This window comes from Coffea arabica, chromosome 6c (assembly GCF_036785885.1).
Source record: "Coffea arabica cultivar ET-39 chromosome 6c, Coffea Arabica ET-39 HiFi, whole genome shotgun sequence".
NCBI lineage: Eukaryota > Viridiplantae > Streptophyta > Magnoliopsida > Gentianales > Rubiaceae > Coffea > Coffea arabica.
The window spans coordinates 22,897,741-22,918,846 of NC_092320.1; the positions used below are offsets into that span (position 1 = coordinate 22,897,741).

General features: G+C 33.6%; 2 protein-coding genes and 1 long non-coding RNA gene across 3 annotated transcripts; all 3 read right to left on the reverse strand.

The window, feature by feature from the left end:
* Positions 1-229: 229 nt before the first annotated feature.
* On the reverse strand, positions 230-667 carry LOC113693161 (RING-H2 finger protein ATL8-like). The gene has a single exon (XM_027211733.1). It carries the CDS (start codon positions 665-667, stop codon positions 230-232), a length of 438 nt encoding a protein of 145 aa, XP_027067534.1.
* Positions 668-13,336: 12,669 nt separating this feature from the next.
* LOC140008016 (uncharacterized) lies at positions 13,337-13,979 on the reverse strand. The gene is made up of 3 exons (XR_011815432.1): positions 13,837-13,979; positions 13,526-13,732; positions 13,337-13,421 (listed from the first exon to the last, which is right to left on the reverse strand). It is a non-coding gene; the product is annotated as an uncharacterized lncRNA (long non-coding RNA).
* Positions 13,980-18,805: 4,826 nt separating this feature from the next.
* On the reverse strand, positions 18,806-21,098 carry LOC113693162 (uncharacterized). Its single transcript, XM_027211735.2, has 4 exons — positions 20,403-21,098; positions 20,046-20,330; positions 19,868-19,967; positions 18,806-19,764 (listed from the first exon to the last, which is right to left on the reverse strand). Exons 1-4 carry the CDS (start codon positions 20,996-20,998, stop codon positions 18,958-18,960), a joined length of 1,788 nt encoding a protein of 595 aa, XP_027067536.2. The 5' UTR covers positions 20,999-21,098; the 3' UTR covers positions 18,806-18,957.
* Between the last annotated feature and the right edge of the window lie 8 nt (positions 21,099-21,106).

Consider the following 21,106-nt stretch of genomic DNA (forward strand, 5'->3'; position numbering starts at 1 on the left):
TTATTCATTGTATATTATACAGTTCTAAACTAGACAGGTATCTTTAAAAAAAGTTTTGGTAAATAAATTAGACAGGTATTATGTATCATGTACCAACCAAGAAAAGTAGACAATGTGTACAACCTTGTCTACACGAAGCAAAAAAAAAAAAAAAAAAAAATGAAAGCAACGTTAAAAATCTTCCTTTCTCCCTAGTGTGCGACTTTTTCCTTGAGCTATCAATGGAGAGTCATGGAAGCGACTGGTAATTATCCTCACAAGCTCGGTCTAATCCAATTGGGTCGACAAACCATGTCCAGAAGTGATCCACCAAGAAAATGAAACAAGAAAGAATAGCATCATACAGATACAAAAGTTGAAGCTCATAGTCATGCTGCTGCAATTTCGTCGAAGTGTAAGGAACAGGACACCGACATAATGGGCAAGTCGAGTTCTTCTGCAACCAAACATCAATGCAGTCAACGTGGAATCCATGGTTGCATTCGGGAAGAACCCTGTATTTTTCACCATTAGAAATATCGCATAGACATATTACGCACCGCAGTTCAGGGCTCTGATCAGCAATATTTGGAGAGTCGTTGCGGGGCCATAATGATCTTGAATGGAAGTCGAGGATTGTGCGCAGAGTTCTCAGGCTGGCAGCTGCAATTGTCGAAATGGCCGTCATTTTTGGCTGAAACTTGCTGTTTCTGCCATGGTTTTCTCTAGTGGAGGGCTTAGAGAATATGTTATGCTTTCATTTCTCTGCTGCTTCACTCATGGGTTCGATTGAGAGATCACAGGTGTCCTGTAGAATATATGGTAACTTGAGATTGAGGCCCTTATTTTAGATTGATTTATGATTGGATTCTGAGAAGGATTGATTTGAACATGTAGAGTTTTTGACCGTTGAAAAGGGTAGAAGCTGAAGTAGTCAGGAAAGAATGGAGAAATAGTAATTAACAAATAGTTTTAAAGATTGTTAATTACTATTAATATTGCGGAGAACCATTCTAGCCACCGTGTATGACCGGTTATGGCCCAAGAGAAATCAACAGGTTGTGATTGAGTTAGTAGGAGTAAAAAAATGTTTTCTTGGATATTATGCTGCTTTTGAGTTTTGACCAGCAAAATGTACGTGTTACTTTTTTTTTTTTGGGGTCATACATCGGGTACCAATTCGACTATTTGAACCAACACATGCTAAACAAGCAGGGGACAAGTTCAATTGGATCATTGGGATTCGATGGAAATTAAATTACCATCAGACCAAGTACCTATTGAATTTTGGATTATAGAAGAAGTCATATATTAATGGCAATGAATGAAAGATAATATTTAAATTCTTGATTTCGCACCTTACAAAGACACTTAAAGGTTTTTGTTGTGACCAACAGCCCAACCCAACTGGCAGTTGGCTAAAATGTAAGTGTTAATTCGTTACCTGCTATTCTGGACATTAAATAACGAACTCAAACCAAGATTTAGATGATACATGGATGAAGCATATTGGTATAGGAGATTTGAGACCATGATTAATTATGAGAAACATTTTAGGGGAAGAGGGTCCTTAATTTTGTCAAGAATATTTAGGAATATGTAATTTTCCATTGGTGAAAAATGAGACTTGAAAATCTTGGGGACTGCCATTTGAAGTGAAATCCACAAAAACATTCCTTACATTTTCGCAAATTTACTTTTTATTCTTTACTTTTAAAATTATGCATTTATACCGCCGCAATGATGGATTGTACTGATTTGGTCCTAAACTCCGATTTGGTCACTTTTTGGAGTGAAAGCGTCACAAGGTTTTCACTTGAGCAGGTGGTGTATTTCAAAGTGGCAAAAAAAAAAAAATGGCAAAAATGTCAATTCGAGAATTTCAACTAAAAAAAAAAACTCAATAACATGACCGAACTCGTTGAAATTGATTAGAAGCATATTGCTGGATTGAGTCTCTGATTTGATTTTTATGCCCCTTAAAAATTTACTAAATGTTCCTCCTCTGATGGTTTCAAGTGAAAAAAGTCATAGGAACTAGAGTTTCGAGTTAAATTAGTGGGTGTAAGATGTAAATATGCTACTTTAGAGGTGAGAGACAAGAAAAAAGTTAACCATTGGACCTTGGTCTAATGGTGAGGGAGAGCTTTTAAAGCTCTTTTATGCACTAGGTTGGGAATTCAAACTCCGACTGGTGCATCTCACGAGAAGTATAGTGCTTCTTATTTTTAAAAAAATTCAGTGAGTGCAGTAGTACACTTGTCTAATTTAGTGGTATAAATCCTTTTGACTAGGGCTGCAAACGAACCGACTCGCAAGCGGCTCGACTCGAGCTCGAGTCAAGCTCGACTCGAGCTCGAGTCGAGTTCGAGCTGGCATTAAGCTCGTCAACTCGCGAGCTCGAGCGTATATATATATATATATATATTTATTTTAAGTATATATATATTTTATTTATTTATTTTAAGTATATATTTTTTATTTTTTTATTTTAAGTATATATATTTTTTTTATTTTTTAATTTTAATAGTAAAATTACATATAATCTTTAATATTTTATTATTTATTAAGAAAAAAAATATTATTTTATTTATTTTTTAAAAATAAAATAATTATTTTTTTATTTTTTTCGAGCTTGAGCTCGAGTTTGAAATTATCAGCTCGTCGAGATCGAGCTCGAGTTCGAGTTCAATGAAATTATGTCGAGACTCGACTCGATTAGGCCAAAATTCGACTCGACTCGACTCGTTTGTAACCCTACTCTTGACTATGCAACTAGCTATGCTGCCTCTGGCTTTTTTGCTTACCCACATTTAAAGAAAAGAAAAGATTAATTGTGTTTGCAATTGTTAATTGGATTGGCAAAGAGTAATTGACTAGTTTAATTGCCTGACACCAAATGGCAAAAATGTGAACAATTTTTGACTTGGAACCTTTTGAATGAATCTCGTTTACTGCGTGATGCACCAAGTACTGAAAGCTTTTTGCAAGTAAAATAAGAAGAAGAGGTACAATGAATCTATGTGCAAATTAAAGGTCAATTTTGGAAGTTAGCTAATCCATTTTAATTAGTTCAATATTTGCATTATTTAATAGACTGAGCTTTGTCAGTCAGTCTGTTAAGGCACAAAATTGTAGATGTATCAATTGTTTTGAACCTACATAATCGTAGATGTATCAAATGTATTGAAATCATCCTGGATTATACATTAGATGCATTCATATTGAAGTATATTGTATACTTGTGCAAGATGTTAACTACACAAATATTGTCATTCATATATGAAACAATGCGAAACATATGAATAGGTATTATAGTTGTATAAAAGCAACAAAATATACTTCTGTGTAATAGTATATTATGTTGAATTAGTACTGTTTGCATATGTATAATTTGGGTGTACATACATTCCTATGTTGTACACGCAATTGACTTTGTAAATGCACATATTTTACTACTTCTTTAGGAAGGAAAAAACATGGATAGGTTTACTCCAAGTGTCATTGTACCACCCTTTATAATTGGCTATCCGCATCTTTTGAAGCTTGTTTCTTGATCTGCACAAATATAATATCTTTTGATGAGTGCTTTTTAATTTTTTTTTGTTCTAATGATCATTTATACATGTACATTTAGTCGTAAAGGCGCATAAGGTTTTTTTTTTAAATCTTTTGTGCTTAGTATGAATAAAATTGAGTTAGGCAATAAATTTTTTAAACCCAAATTGGATTTTAATCTTTTCTATAATGGTGTTATCTTGAATGCTTTTAGGATGTGATAATCACTACTATTTTCTTCAAATCTTAAACATTCCTTGGATCAAACTTCTTTTCAATTGCGACGAGGATTTCAATGTCATAGTTATCCATAACCAATGTTTTTTTTTTGAAATTATGTGTTGCAATCACAATAATACCTTAACTTTTATGCGGCAAGATTATTTAATCTTATTCTGCTGATCAGACAAGGTTGTATTGCTTCAAGATTCAACCAAATTAAGTGAGCATTAAACTAAACTGAAGGGTATTAGGTAATTGTTTACATTTTATGAAAAGGCTTGGTTCTTGCTTCGAGTTGACCATCAATATTTATTTCTAAATTCAGCAGTACCAGACGAAAGTGCTTCCAACCAAAAAGACAACTTATCCAATCTCGTTGCCTTCCATGAAATGCCTACGCTACTAACAAATGTTTCTACGTAGAAAAAATATTTTTAAAGAATTGCTTCTATCCAGGTCAATTTTACATTTTGAAGGGCTATTCCCTATTTCTATCTTTTCTATTAAAAGTATGGACAGTCTCAAACCTTGATACCTAGATATTTTGCTAGTTTTTGGCAACTTGAGAACAAACTTGCTGACTCTATTGACTGATTCTTTTTCCTTTTCATTTTTGGGTCGAGAAGATTCAAAATCATCCATTGATTCGAACGACATCCACTTTCAAAACGTCGAGCATGGTTGGAATATAGAAGCAAATCTTGAAGAAGGCAAGAGCTAGCTTAGGGGGCCCTCCTAATGCCATGAGAGTTGTTCGGCTCCGTTCAGGACCAAAATAAGGTACACGGTTAAAATATCCCTCATCCTGTATTTTTCACATTTCGTTCATGTTTAGCATCAATGTTTTTAAACCCAAACAAGAGAGTGAACCGAATAACCTTTCGGTTCACGGTTCAATCGGTTCAACCGAGTTCAAAGGTTTAATAATTTGTTATTCATTTTAGTATTAAGAATTTTGAACAAAACTAAAATATTTATTTTAGAAAATAAAAATTTAATAAAAATCGGAACCTTCCGGTGTTTACCGGTTTTTGACCGGTTCAATTAATTCTTTGGTTTTTTAATTGAATCGATCGGCCCAGTCCGGTTTTCAAAACATTGGTTAGCATATATCATTCCTATTTCCTCTCCTATAGTTTTTCTAACTCATTCTTGCGGTATATATGATTGTATTATATCCTAAAATTTTGCTTTATATTCCTATACAATTAGGATAGAATTAGTGTTGTAAGATTATGATAAAATCAATGATTGTTTGTACAATTTTGAATCAACGTTGTATTACAGTATGCCGGGCTAAAATTTTGCTATTATCTTTGTATATATTGTTGGTTATATTTCACACCTAATCATTGATTAATAAAAAACAGCCACAATAAGTGGACATTTTGAAACTATAGGGGAGCCAGCTGACTTTTAGCAAAACTACAGGGGGATTTTCTATATTTTATCCTTTTAAGTATTGTAATTTTGATGATTAGCAAGCAACAATATGAAGTACTAATCGTTTTGAATGTTTAATTGATATATAATGAATCATAAGGGAAATACTAAATCAGTAAATATACATCCACACCGTTTAGAAGTCGTGAACACATTTAATATGTAGATTTATGATGAATGGATGTGAATTTAGTCCCTCCCCCACTATGAACTGTATCCATACATGAATGTGTTGTCACAATATTTTCCTATTTCTTTGGTAAGACTTGTTCAAATCATATAGTTATTATATCCGGCCAAGTAACGCACGTGGCAAAGAGATTGCGTCAATAAGTCTCTAGTTTAATCGGTGAGTAGGTTATAGAACTAGTGAATCACTAAAATAAAATTTAATAAGTGCATGTGATATATTAATTATTTGAGTATATGTATAATTCATAAATAAAGTACTTTTAAATATTAATTGTAGTATTTAGAAAGATATATTCAATTTCATTTTATCATACTTTTATGAATTTAGATCATGCCGTCAAAGATTCAAAAAAATACCATTTTGTTTAGTAATATAACAAGCGTTTAAGGAGAGAGTATTATTTTATTTTTCTAAAATAAAATATATCTTTAAATGCTTAATTATTGTTATATGACGATACCATTTTTAGTTTGGAAGTTGAAGTTATTAGTCATAGAATAAGAGAGTAAATAAATATATTTAAAAAAACTTAACCAACAAATAAAGACTTAGCCTAATGACAAAGCATGTTGCACATATAGAGGGAGGTCCAAAATTCAAATCATGCAAAACATCTACATTTTGGTCTAAAAACAAAGACACACTGGGGTCATTCAAAACTAAAGTTTCAGGTTGGACTGGTCTAAAAACTTAAACCCACTAAGTGGTCTAAGTCATTCAAAACCAACGTTGTTAGACCCGAATCGGCTTATCGATTCGACCGGTCCGATGGTGAACTGGTTTTTTTTTTTTTTAGAATTGGTTTGTAGCACAAAATCGTTTTGATAAAAAATTATAAAAAATCAGTTAAACTAGTGACTCGATCCGACTTGTTGACCTAGCTTTCAAACTTTTCTTTATTCTTTTTTCCAAATATAATTTGAGTTACCTAAATTGTAATACTTTCATTTATTAATAGGAATAAGAAAATGATGTCATTCACTTAGTGTAAATATCAAAATCACTCGTTTTATTGAATGATCTCTAAATCAAGATGTTTTCATCCCTATGATCTTATCAATTTAGCATTAGTGATTCCAACTTGAATTAATTTTTTTAATTTGGTTTTCAAAGTAGTTTTGGAAAATGGACATCTTTTAGCAATAAATTTACATTTTTATATATGATTATTAGGTGTATATTTGATAGCAAGTCTAATATTTTTGAAACATTTTCTATGATTGGCAAATATAACAAAGAACTTAATTTCAATATTTCTAAATTTATAAAAAAATATAAAATAATTATGACATCATGCCAGTGTCAGTAGTGTCAGTAGGCTTTTGAGAACGGTCCGACTGATTCGATTAGTTGACTCCTGACCCAGTAGTTTAGCTGAGTCGTCATCCGGTCCGAGTTTAATAACATTGTTCAAAATTGGAATTTCAATTGGACTAATGAGTCAAACAGGTTCTACTGAGTTCGACCAAGCCGTTTCCTTAATTGGTCAGAATTGCAGCTCGGTGTGACCTAGTGGCCGGTTCATCAAACCAAGCGGTTCGATTGGTGGGACTGATTGAGTCGTGTTTAATAACTATAATTCAAACTGTACCTGAAGTTTGGTACATTATTTTGATCATTTTAAGTATCATTGGTTTCCTAAGATGGTGCCATGTGAATGTTTACCTTGTCGTATCATTGTACATTAATTTTTACGCGGTCAGATTAGTTAATCTTATATTTCAGACAAGATGGGATTGTCTTACTTCATTAAGTGAGTATTAACTAGGGAGGGATAGCCCGCGCGATGCGCGGGAATTTGGTGCTTGTTATTCAAGATAATTAATAATTATTGTTTAATATTTTGTAGTATAGGAACTGAAGTATGATGATTTTATCATGTGATTTTAACAGAAAAATCATAAGTTACATAGTAAGTCAATAAAATAATGTGCAATGAAACATCCTTATCCTTATACTATATAAGAATCTGTTGTAATCAAAGGTTATGTATGAATTTCAATCGCAAAGATAAAGGTAGTTTGAAAATGTAAGAATGTTTGAATTGCAATTGAAAAGTATCCAAAAGTATCTTTTAAAACTTATCCAAGATGATAAAACTTTTTAAAGTATTAATTGGACCCCTCATCTCTCGAATCTATATATGTTCGTGAAAGATCCCTCAAGCAATGCTTCTGATTTCTCCCTTGACTTAAGCTCAACCTGAATTATCAAGTCAAGTTTATCCATCAATCACTTTGCGTCCAACCTAGTCTAAAATAATTTTATTTTAGACTAACTATTTATATAATTTGGTGGGCATAATACGACTTAATCACATGTTTCTTATAGAGATAATAATGCCAAAAAATGATAGATAGATAAGAAATTTAAGTGGACTTTTGCAAAGATTTGTAGAAACTATTTAGATTTGGTGTTTTTTGCTAGGGGCATTTCTTTATAATCTCATAAATAAGTTCAAATCTGCATTATTGTTAAAGATCTGATTTGAAACTATCTTGATTATAAAAAATTGGTGCAAATAATATTTTCTAAATTTGAAATTGTAGAAAATGTTAACTAAAATCAAAAGAAATTCCTCATATGAATTCGAATTGCAAACTATAGGTAGAAACTGCTTAATGATATTTTCCAATGTTTACTTGTATGAGTATCCAATATAGCAACTCTACTTAATTGACTCGTTTGAACTAGGGATAATAGTTGCTTCAATCAAATCAAGAAACATTATTTATCATTGTACATCATACAATTATGAGTAAATGAATTAATACAATGCAATCAAAATGGTGTTGTAGCTAAAGCATTTAAACTCATCAAGTTCCACTACAAATTCTTTTAGATAGCATAAAAAGCAAATTTTTTGTATTTGAAACCATATAAACAGTAGAATACAAGAACGAGATCATAACATGGAAAGCAAATAGAGTGCAAATGACATCTTAATACTATGTAGCATGATTAATTTTCTTTTTTAGTTTCAATAAAGTACAAAATTCTAAGTTAATAAATTTTACAATCATAAAATTTCCAATTAAAATAGACACAAGCTGAATTTCAAATCATATTACATGAAAAAATAACTACTTGAACCATACTTTATCCATTATATAAAATGCCATAATAATTTTGTTCAACCATCAAAAAATTTGGCAAGCATTAAACTATTGGCGGAATCACCAAGCCTTGACTCCATCCCTTCTTGCTATACTTATTGCAACACCCACACCCATAAGCCTATTGCCTCAGACCCTCAAGTTTCAATCGCTTTCATCGATTTTTCATACCTTAGTTTCAACAATACTGATTAGCGTCTTCAAGCAATTTGAGACCTTAGAAGAAAATGTCAAAAATAACTAACTGCCGAATCATACCCTTTTCTTCTTTTTATTTCCACTTGGGAATTTGGATTCCTAGCTACTTGATAACAGCAAGACACTGGAAATTCTGGAAATTCAGACTCCTTTCTTTCGAGAACTATCAAAATATATCATGTTTCTGCATGGTTGAGTTTGAGTGATATATAGTATGCGATGATATTTGTAGGTGGTGAATCATGACATACCAGAAATTTTTTTTTTTTGGTAAAATAAAGGTGCATTAAAACAAAGTCAAAGTCTATAGAGTAATAGTTAAAGTATAGTCATCTGTGTGTTGCTGACACCCTTTTAAGTCTTGCAAAAGTAAGGGAAGGACAAAATCAGGATAGGATTAAAAAAATATGGAGTCTTCATTGCTGCTTCTTCCCCAGTTCGCTAGCATGTCTGCATATTTGTTTGCTTCGTGATAGTTATGGTAAAAACATAACTGCTGGAATGTAGTCAACAGATTCCTGGAGTCGAGAACAATAGGAGAAAGTTCATGAGAAATAAGGTTATTTGACTTAAATAAAGAGATAATACCTTGGCCAAGGAGGAGAAGATGATAAAATTGCTTTTCTGATTATTTTAGAAAGTGACAGCATTATCTCAAATGGTACTTTGACCAGAGACAGAATCTCTGGATCTACTAAGGAAAACAATACAATTAGTCAGTTTTTGGAATTAGAAGTATCAAAAAGCAAACTATATGGAGTTCTTGAATAAACCAATCATCAGAAAAAAAAAACTACATTCGAAGAAAACAAATCCAAAGAACTCACCTCAATTTAAAGGAAAAGTTATGCCTTCCACCAAATATTTAATAACCATAATAAAATCAAAGAGGTGAAACGGAAAAAGAAGAAAGGGTATCGGCTAAACATGGGCGCATAAATATGATAATGATTGTTCAGATAATAATTAGGTTAATTAATTGTAATTAAAATCCAATTATGTAAACATCCAACTAATTCCTTAACGGATGAGAAAGGTTTTAGGAAATTGGAAGGCTTGGATGTTAGTATAATAAATGATTAAAAGGGCTTTTATGTAATTCTATCAAAACACAAGCTTAATTCAGTTGTACTTGATACTTAACTTGGCACCAAACATTGTAATCTACCAAACCTGCCCCTAACCTTAAATGTCTGAAAGGTTATATAAGTAATTATAGCGAAATTAAAGCTGTAATAAGTTGTACTCAATACTCCAATTGCACTTCAAACACTCTCACATTCCTAAAATAGCACCACCCCTGCGATTGAAATCTAAAAACCGTCTTTGTCCTAAACTCGTTCTTATATAGTATAAGGAAGTAAACTGAAAGAGTATTAGGTAATTCTTTACATTTTATGAAAAAGCTTGGCTCTTGCTTCGAGTTGACAAAATACTATATTGTTGTAGTATTTTAATAAAATAATTAAATTTTCAATTAAATGTGCATGTTATAAGGGAAATAAACTGGTAAAACTTTCTGAAATTTATAGGTGTTTGAATGGTTTTTACTAAAGATTTATTGTATGAAATTATGGCTTTTCAATTACATTGAGGTTTTGTAACTTACAATTCAAATTTGGATTGAATGAGTATTGACCAAAGAATTATTATGTGAAATTATGATTTTTTAATTACAATAAGTTTTTGTAACCTACAATACAAATTTCAATGAGTTTGTTTGGATAAGAATTTATTTGGATGATTTATTTGATCCAGTTACTGTAGCATTTTTTGTGATGTGATGTATGTGAGATAAAAAGGTAATTGGGAATTGTGTATGTGATGTAAGCAAAACAAAATCTGAAATAAATCTTGCAAACTTTCTTTGTCCAAACAAACTCAATGTGTTTTGAATGGCCAATAATTTCAGCATTTACTTGGTGTCTTATTAGTAGTGTAGGTTATGTTTTTCTAATTTTTCTTCACCTATAAATATGCATAGTTGGGATGAAAAAAATACTACTACAACAACTTATGTCTTTTGAGCCTAAATTCACTATTTTCTATCTCATAGTTAGACAAGAAACAAAAGTTGTTTGTAGAGCTATACTCTTCTAGCTGTGCAGTCTATAGAAAGTGTTAGTAAATGTGGTTGGACTACTGTATCTTGGGTGTAACAAGTTAGAGAACCTGCTGCACCGGAGTTGATTCTTTGGCAGAGGTTTAAATCACCTTAAAGAGAGCAAGATACTCATGCCTCAACCCTCCACACTTGAGTATTAATATATTGTTATTGTCTAATCCTTTTTTTTTTTTGCATATTTGTTTTTATTTTTTGTTCCAGGTGAACAACATATATTTATTTCTAAGTTCAGCAATACCAAAGGAAGTACTTCCAACCCGAAAAGACACAACTTATCCCACCTCATTCCCTTAGTGTTAGTTTCCATGAAATGCCTATGCCACTAAGAATTGTAGTTAAATGAAATGCCTGGCCAATTTCATACATTTTTGTAGGGTTATGCCCTGTTTCTGTCTTTCGTATAAAAAGCATGGTCAGTCGACTTAAACCTTTAGACCTTAGTTCGCTAGTTTTGTAACTGGAGAACGTACATGGTCACTATCAGCTGATAACTTTGGGTGGAGGATCCAAAATTATTCATTAATCTCAAAGAGCTCAACTTTCGAAAGCTCGACCCTAGCTGGAATAGAGGAACAAATCCTGAAGAATGCAAGAGAGTTGTTCTGTTTCAAACAATTAATCGCTCCTCCATTCATCAACAGTAATTCATCTGGAATAAGTACCTGTATAAGGTACACTGTTAAAATATCTCCTCTTCCTATGTTTTTGAAATTTCATTTAAAATAGTGATCTTGATTTCTTAAGAATCTTCTTTTGTTTTCTGATTGGGCTGAATGATTTCATAAAAATCTAAAAAGATATGGTCGGATGTTTTCCTCGTCGTGACAGTATTAAAATTACTATTATCGTATTCATGCTGTTCTTTGAAGTTCATTGTAGTTTGTTATCCTAAGTATTGGGTTTAGGACAAGTATTAAAAGTCATACGTATTTTAATCCTTTTTTTTTTTACAAAATTTGCCATTAAATAACATTTTTTAACACAGAATGATTAAATAACATTTGTTAAGAAGTTGCTTTGTCATTTTTTATTAGTTAATCTAGTCTACATTATTTATTCCTAATAAAAGTTTGACTACTTCAGAGGGGTGAAACTAACATGAAACTAAAGTTTTGAGGGGAAAAATGAAAGTTGACTTTATTGGCTTTGGCCACAGGGACCAATTAAAGCCAAATTCATAAATTTTTATAACCTAACAGGTATTCTGAAATTTGAAGGACCATATAGGACCATTGGTGAGGGCTGTTGGAGTAATTTATCCCCATATATTTGGCTTCTTTTTATACTTTTTTTATTGGAAGAGAATCTCCCTACTTAATACTTACCCTCTAATGCTTCGAACCTGTAGCCTCTATGTTATAGGTGAAGTTTTTTTTTTAATTAATTAGACCACACTTAGTTTGTCAGTTAGACCACACAGGAACCTGTAGAGGAAATCGATGGACTTCATCGTTACCGTTATAGGACAATTTTCCCCTACAATATTGGAAATGTACTCTTACCATCGAAGTTATGAGACCAATATCAGAAAATTCGAAGAAAAAGTTGAAGATTTAGTAGCAGGAAATGAAGGGGTAATACGTGCAGACGAATGCATTGCAGATGGAAGAAGGTTTCTTGAAGATGGGAATGACGAAAACCAAATGCATTTAAATTGGTTATTTCCAGGATTTAGATCTCGTTGCCATCGAAGCAAGGATCCCGAGGAGAAGGCAGAAGATGAGAAGAGGCCCTTAGTCGCCTAAATATTGGAAATTTTAACAGGGTGTCCATCCAAGGGCCTAAGGTACCTAACAACCTCTTCATGATTTCTGCAAGAGATCTCACAATTAGGTGGGTTGAGGGCAAAAGATATTGGGAATTGTGTCAGTTAGAGATTCAAGGTAAATGAATACTTGTCCAAAAACAATTTCCATCTCTTTCAAACCTCACTTTTTTTTTTCTTTTGAACCTCACTTATTACAGAATCACTCTTTAAAAAATTGAACTAGTAAAAAACTTAAAAAGGGCCTAATTCTAGTTGTTTTAACTAGTTTAACTTATTTTAGACCTATAATCCATCCAAATCTACTCAAGGATGCAGTAAAAGTTCTACATCCAACACTTCCCCTTGCTACTTTAGTTGCAGTTTGGCAAATGTCTTTTTTAAGTCTTCAAATTTGGCTTTGGATGTCTATAAGTGAGAATTTCCAAAGCAATCTCACCATTCTCGAGTTTTTCGAACTATATAACACATAGTTTTAAAAGTTTAGTCCTAGAAATGTCGTTATTGTCATCATATGATTGATCCAAATTATTACCTTGAAAGCAGTACATAACAACCTTTTGAGCCAAACTCTAACAGACAAGATTTAGTGGCATATTAATTTTACAACTTTGATGTTTTCAAGACTTGTATTATTAGCAACGAAATTTGTATAAAATGTGAATTTATGATGAAAAGGGTGTTAGCATATCTACACCTTGATATATAACGGACTAATTAGTCCTGTTCGCCCTGTTCCCTGAGGTTCACATGATCTTTTCGCCCTGTTCGATGTGGCATCTTTTGTTTTTTTCGATTCTTGCTATTAATCTTGCTTTGCTTCTAATTATGTACAAAACAGAAAAAGGTAGTTAACAACACATCAAAATCATAATAGCACTAGAATTTAATTCAAAAGCAAAAGAGATGTGACAATAAATACATGCCTTGACATCTTCTGAGCTCCAATAATCAACCAAAATAGGCCATTGATCCTCCTCAACTCTTGCAGGACAGTGTGCTAATAGCCATGACCTGTGCCTCCTATAAGGAGTGAAATACATGCTCTTGACTTTTGATTTCCAATTTCTCCACAATTTGCTGACCCTTATCATTTGTACTTTCTTGCATGTATCATCAATATTTGTATTTCTCTACCAAAAATTACAAAACAAAAGTTTAAACATTCACAAGCTACAAGATTGTATGAAATAAAAAGAAAAAAAATGTTGCTAACTTTGATAGTGAGTCAAAATACCTTAATATCTTCCCAAAATCTCTCCTTAGATCCTTCAGGCATGGCTCTCCAATCTGTGTACGTGAGTGGTAATTTATTACCATCCTTTACTAAGATTCCTACTTGACTTATATACTGTGTAGCATTAGGACCAATTACTTGGCCCCGTGATTTCCAAACTAACTCTAATTTCTTTCCACCACCCCAACCAGCACTTCGTCTGGCTAGTCCTCTACCACTATTGTCTCCTGTGTACAAAAAACACATACACATACAAAAGAAGAAATTGTGATTCATATAATTTTTTTTATAAATATTATACAAAGCTTATAATAAGGAATGCTAGACTCAAAACTATTTGTGGTAATATTTTCTTTTCCAACCGACCTTCTTCACTAGAATCATCATCATCAAAAGTACCATCAAAGACATCCTCTATGTCTTCTGAATCTGTTGACCTTGGTCGATCAATCCTTGGTTTTGATGATTAACAAACCAAAATGTAGATTTGGGCTAATGTTTTTATGTGAGTAATTTGTTAGAACAGATTCTTGTGGCATAAAAGAAGAAGCAAAAACAGGGCACTCATGTCGGACGCTATCGGACGTCCGAAAGGATGAAGAACATCAAGAAGTAAACTCTGTCGGACGCTCGTGAGGAAGCATCGGACGTCCGGAAGGATCGGACGCACGCCTCGGACGCACATCGATCGCATCGGACGTCCGAGAAATTTCGCAAATATTTGATGACTCTCTGCCTACGTTCGGACGCAGGGTTCGGACGTCCGACAGGTGGTTTGGACGCAGGGTTCGGACGTCCGACAGGAGGTCTCGGACGTCCGACAGGCCAACGGCTAGTTTTGACAGCATTTAATATTTGACCGTTGGAGAGCCTTTTGAAGCCATTTCTCACCTTCTATAAACACCCCAAAGCACAAGAAGACAAGAGACTTTTGCCAACACAAAATACAAGCTTACAAGTGAGATTTTTGAGTAGAAAGATTCTTTGTTGGTTGTATAAGGGGTTGGGAAAGTTGGGTTGTGAGGTTGCTCAAGTGAAAACCTTGGTGAAGGTGAACCTATCACTTGGAGTGGTAAAACCTTGGTGAAGGCTGCCTCATTTGTATAAAATAGTTCTTAATTGGGTGAGTGATCTTTCAAGTGTAGATTGTTGAGGGTTAACTAGAATTGTTGTAAAACTCCTTGGCTCAACCAAAGAGTGTTTGGGGTGAGGAAGGAGTGAACCTTCACTTGTACATCTTGGTTAGCATCGCCATCTATTGAAGAGGCTATTGGATTGATATTTGGTTTGCATTTCTTATCTTTTCTCTTTAATTAAGTTTTCTTTATTGTGCTTAAATTTGATATATCTTTGTGCATCATTGTGATATTGTTTGTACTCATTGGGTTGCACCAGGCCTTACAATTGGTATCAGAGCTTGGTCTCTTTTGATCAAGCTTAACCGCTTAGAGTAAAGATCATGGCAACCATAAAAGTTTCTTTTTTAGAAGGGCAATCTATTGATAGACCACCTATGTTTAATGGTTCTCATTTTAGCATGTGGAAACAAAGAATGATGATTTTCTTACAATCCGTTTATATTGAATTTGGTATGTAGTAGAAGATGGTCCTTATGAAGCTAGAATAGTTGACTCTACCACCAATTTGAGTAGATTAAAGACTAGACAAGAATTGAATGAAAAAGACAAGAGATACCTTTCTTTGAATGCCAAGGCCATGTGTATATTGTACAATGCATTAGATGTAAATGAATCTAGTAGGATTAAAGGTTGTAAATCAGCTAAAGATATTTGGGATAAATTGTGTGTATTTCATGAAGGTAACCAAGATATTAAAGAACAAAAGAAATCTTTGCTTGTTTCTCAATATGAATTTTTCAAAATGCATCCTCTTGAAAATGTTGATAAGATGTGTAATAGATTTTGTGACATTATTGAAGATCTTAAATTGTTTGGAAAAGAATACTCTTTGGGTGAGAAAAATAGAAAGATTTTGAATGCCTTACCAAAAGAATGGGAAAACAAAATAAATGCTATAGAAGAGGCAAAGGATTTAAATTTTATGTCCATTGAATCTCTTGTGGATACCCTAACCTCTTATGAATTAAAGCTGAAATTCAAAGTGCAAGAGGAAGAAAATGCAAGAATGTATAAGAGAGGCGTAGCTTTTAAAGCATCTCAAGTGGGGGATAACCCATCCTTCATGGGTAATGAAATCATGGAAGTGGACAATGATATAACTCCTCACATCAAAAGTTTCAAGAAGATCTTCAACAAGAGATGCTCAAGAGGAGATTGCAAAATTACATGTGATGAATGCAATTCAAAAAGAGAAAAAGAAGAGTTGGCCCAAATGGCACTAATGGCCGTTGGAGAAGATGAGGTAAGTTCTTATCACTCTTCTTGTGATGAAGATAATGAAGATGATGATGTGAAAATTCTTATGATTAAAATGCATAAAAGTTTGAGAAAATCTTATGCTAAAAATAAAGATTTGAAAACAAAAATAAATGATTTGTTGGAAGAAAACTCCAAACTGTTTCAAGAAAACAAATGTTTGAGAATGGAAAATGATGATTTAAAAAATCAAAAAAGTGTTTTTGATTGCAAAAATAATTTGAAAAGGAAGTTAGAAGAGAAAACAAAGTTTTATGAAAAAATGTTGGAGGAACAAAATGTGTTAAAGAAAAGAATTAATGACTTGAACGAGTTTCTCCAAAATGAAAAACAAAAGTTTTCTCAAACAAAAGAAAGCAAATCTTTTCAAGGCACAAATAAGTTTGCTATGATAAGAAGTAAGAAAATTAGTTGCATTAAATCCACCTATGTGCAAAATACTTCTATCATGTGTCACTTTTGTTGCAAATTTGGACATATGCAAAATGATTGCTATGTAAAGAAAAATATGAGAAAAGGCATGAAATCCATGTGGATTGCTAGATCATGTCGTATTAACTCCCAAGGACCCTATAAAGAAAGGGTACCAAATGAAATTTCTCATATTTAGGTACATCATGATGATTTGATCCAAGAAGTGCTACATGGTTGTAAGTACAATTGAAAATTTTGATATTCAATATGGTCTTGATTTGAAAAATAAAGGGGGAGTTTGTTTTTGATTGATACCAAAAGGGGGAGTATGATTTATTGAAATTTCTTTGTATGTTGGCACTTTCTAAGGGGGAGCTTTATTTGAACTTATTTGATAAAAGAAATCTTCATTTTGTTTGTCATCATCAAAAAGGGGGAGATTGTTGACCTTGGTCGATCAATCCTTGGTTTTGATGATTAACAAACCAAAATGTAGATTTGGGCTAATGTTTTTATGTGAGTAATTTGTTAGAACAGATTCTTGTGGCATAAAAGAAGAAGCAAAAACAGGGCACTCATGTCGGACGCTATCGGACGTCCGAAAGGATGAAGAACATCAAGAAGGAAACTCTGTCGGACGCTCGTGAGGAAGCATCGGACGTCCGGAAGGATCGGACGCACGCCTCGGACGCACATCGATCGCATCGGACGTCCGAGAAATTTCACAAAGATTTGATGACTCTCTGCCTACGTTCGGACGCAGGGTTCGGACGTCCGACAGGAGGTCTCGGACGTCCGACAGGCCAACGGCTAGTTTTGACAGCATTTAATATTTGACCGTTGGAGAGCCTTTTGAAGCCATTTCTCACCTTCTATAAACACCCCAAAGCACAAGAAGACAAGAGACTTTTGCCAACACAAAATACAAGCTTACAAGTGAGATTTTTGAGTAGAAAGATTCTTTGTTGGTTGTATAAGGGGTTGGGAAAGTTGGGTTGTGAGGTTGCTCAAGTGAAAACCTTGGTGAAGGTGAACCTATCACTTGGAGTGGTAAAACCTTGGTGAAGGTTGCCTCATTTGTATAAAATAGTTCTTAATTGGGTGAGTGATCTTTCAAGTGTAGATTGTTGAGGGTTAACTAGAATTGTTGTAAAACTCCTTGGCTCAACCAAAGAGTGTTTGGGGTGAGGAAGGAGTGAACCTTCACTTGTACATCTTGGTTAGCATCGCCATCTATTGAAGAGGCTATTGGATTGATATTTGGTTTGCATTTCTTATCTTTTCTCTTTAATTAAGTTTTCTTTATTGTGCTTAAATTTGATATATCTTTGTGCATCATTGTGATATTGTTTGTACTCATTGGGTTGCACCAGGCCTTACAGAATCATATGAAGAACCTGATCCAGTTTCAGAATCATTGTTATCAAAGGAATCTGGTTGCTCACGATGGTTTACTAGTGGTTGAGAATGAAAGCCTTGACCGATATGTGAATTAGGATGGGAATTTAGTTGAGAATCAGCCTTGGAGTTCAACTGATGTGAATTGGCTTTAGAGTTGAACTGAGAAGCAGCAATAAAGCTAGAAGCTGAGTTTGAATTTGAATTGGAGTCATGTGATTTCGCTTGACAATTAGGTCGAGAAACAGAGTTTGAGCTAGATGTAGGGTCTATGCGTATTCCAGGCATTGCCCCAATGAATTTATGTGCTGGAGGCTTTGAATAATGACTGGGGCAAGTCTGATAAGATTGAGAACTTGACTGTAGTGCAGGGTTCAAACTATTAGTGGACTCAATATGCGCTCCGGACATTGGCCCAACAACTTTGCGGGGCCCCTTCTTACTTGGTGCCATGGAAAACCTATAAAAGCAGCTTCTGATTTTTGAAGGCAAAGTTAAGTAAGATGATTAATTTTACTGGCTTTTTTCAGAAACCAATCACATAAACAGCAAGAGAGTGTTGTATCATCTTACTTTTGGAGTTTAAGTTTCTAAAATCTGCAAACACAAAGAACATATACATATTAAGGAACTATAACCCAATGAAACCAACATTACTAGCTTGCTAATATGAACATAAGGAATCATAAATTGAACATAAGGTAAATCCAGCATTACCAACCTGCTAAAAAAAGAAGTAGAATGCAGGTTATCAAGGAGACTAATATGAACATAAGGAATTATAAATTGACATCCAAGGCAGTGAAAATGATCCCACAATTAATATTTTTCATACTAATCAGTAACTTCATCTAATATTGGCATATCTAAACTTCATATAACAAAATGTTAGGATTATATTCCAAAATTAGAGTCAATCATCAGCCTTGTCTCCTTGTTGGGCTTTATCAAAAAAATCATCATCATCACTTGTATCATCAATCGTATTGTCAATCCCAAGATTATCCTCATCAGAGAAGAATCCATCATCAACTTCAGCAACGTGTGCCTTGGATTTTGTAGTTTGTGCATCAAGTATAACTCCATCAACACCTTCCCTAACCCATGAAACGTTACTATCCTCAGAATTATTGTTATTAACATGTTGCCATCCAGAATGCTCATCCTGGATATCTTCACATATGTTAATTTCTGGATCAATAATGAAAAGATCTCGAGGGGTCATCTTGACAACTATATTCCATTCAGGTTCCAATGCATCCCGAACATACCAAGCTTGCTGTGCTTGAGAGGCCAGGATGAAAGGCTCATCATTCTTCGTGTTTTGCTTGTACAATATATGATCAAAGTTAACAAGTGTGAAGTTGTGTTCATCTTGTTTCATTCCAGTGACATTATCAACCCAATCACACTTGAACATCACAAATTTAATGTCATTTGAGTATCTCAACTCAACAATATCCACTAAGACCCCATAGTATTCTAAAATTCCAGATATAGGGTTCTTATCCTTTGTACTAGCGAAACTATTGGCACTAGCATTCACAAATACACCACTATTTTGAGTTTGCCTTCTCATCTCACGCTTCTTAGTATGGAAACGAAAACCATTAACAATGTAACCAGAATAGCTTTTTGCCCACTTATCAGGACCAGCAGCCAAATAAGCAATTTCTTTATAATAATCATGGCAACTATTAGATTTTTCCAAATCTGCAACCTACAAGTTTTGAACAAAAACTGTTATTGTATGTTAACTCTAGAGAATATTAAATATATGAAAATGAAGCTCAATTAAATTCACTACTGAATTTAAAACTTACATGCTTCTTAAACCACTTGTAAAATGTTTCACTATGAATTTTCTCCCTTTCATAGTTTGACATGCGTGGTTTTTCCAGTTTTAGCAAATGCTTATGGTCCCTACATTAGTCATTAAATACTTTAATGAAAGCAATAATTCATGAGTTATTGATTAAGTTTGATAAACTGTGAACTTACCTGCGAAAAGGATCAACAGTTTCAAGATTTCCAAGAACATAACGATGAGCTTGAACCCAAGAGACATCATCTAAATAGATGACCTCTTCTTTTCCTAAGGGACGGCCAATCTGTCTATTTAAATATTCACCTTCATAGTTCCTAGGTGGGCGATTCAACTTTGATTCAATATTGTCCAAGTACATGGAACAGAATGTCATACATTCTTCCGCCAAGTAGCCCTCTGCTATTGAACCTTCAGGGTGACTTCGACTCCGTACATAATTTTTCAAAGTACACAGATACCTATGCATAGAATTTATATTAATATCGGTGGTGATTTTTCAATGTACATAGATTAAGTTGATAATCTTTTACCTCTCAATAGGATACATAGACCGAAATTGAAATGGTCCACCAAGTTTCGCCTCTTCAGGCAAGTGAACAAGCAAATGCTCCATGATATTGAAAAATGGAGGTGGAAACATCTTCTCAAGTTCACAAAGGGCCAGTGGAGTACGGTCCTCCAAAGTTTCACAATCTGCTACAGTAAGCACTTTTGAGTATAATTGCCTAAATATATCTCGTAACTCAATGATAATTCTGCAAACATGTTTAGGCAATATTCTTCTCACAGCAATGGATAACAATTGTTGCATTAATATGTGACAATCATGACTCTTTAACCCAGAGATTTGTCGTTCTTTAATATTCACACACCTCGAAATGTTTGATGCATAACCATCAGGGACCTTGACAGTTTTTAGCACATTACAAAAAATTTCTTTTTCATCTTTGCTCATTGTGAAGCATGCAGGTGGAAGAAACACTTTGTCACCCTTAGATTGTGGGTGAAGTGCCTTTCTTATCCCCATTTCTTTTAGATCATATCGAGCATTAATGTCATCATTTGTCTTGCCCATCCCCAACAGTGTCCACAAGAGATTCTCCAAGAAATTCTTCTCAATATGCATTATATCCAGATTATGTGGAAGCAAATTATCCACCCAATACGGTAACTGAAAGAATACATTCAATCTTTTCCAATTATACCTACATATGGGACTTTGTTCAAAGTCATT

What these genes read in the sequence shown, in the direction of transcription:
- LOC113693161 (XM_027211733.1), bottom strand. Translation starts at nt 667, where the DNA reads ATGACGGCCATTTCGACAATTGCAGCTGCCAGCCTGAGAACTCTGCGC.
- LOC113693162 (XM_027211735.2), bottom strand. Translation starts at nt 20,998, where the DNA reads ATGCATATTGAGAAGAATTTCTTGGAGAATCTCTTGTGGACACTGTTG. An exon ending in TCTATGTATCCTATTGAGAG is followed by an intron (nt 20,331 to 20,402) that starts GTAAAAGATTAT and finishes TTCTATGCATAG; the next exon opens with GTATCTGTGTACTTTGAAAA. An exon ending in ACAAGTGGTTTAAGAAGCAT is followed by an intron (nt 19,765 to 19,867) that starts GTAAGTTTTAAA and finishes CAAAACTTGTAG; the next exon opens with GTTGCAGATTTGGAAAAATC.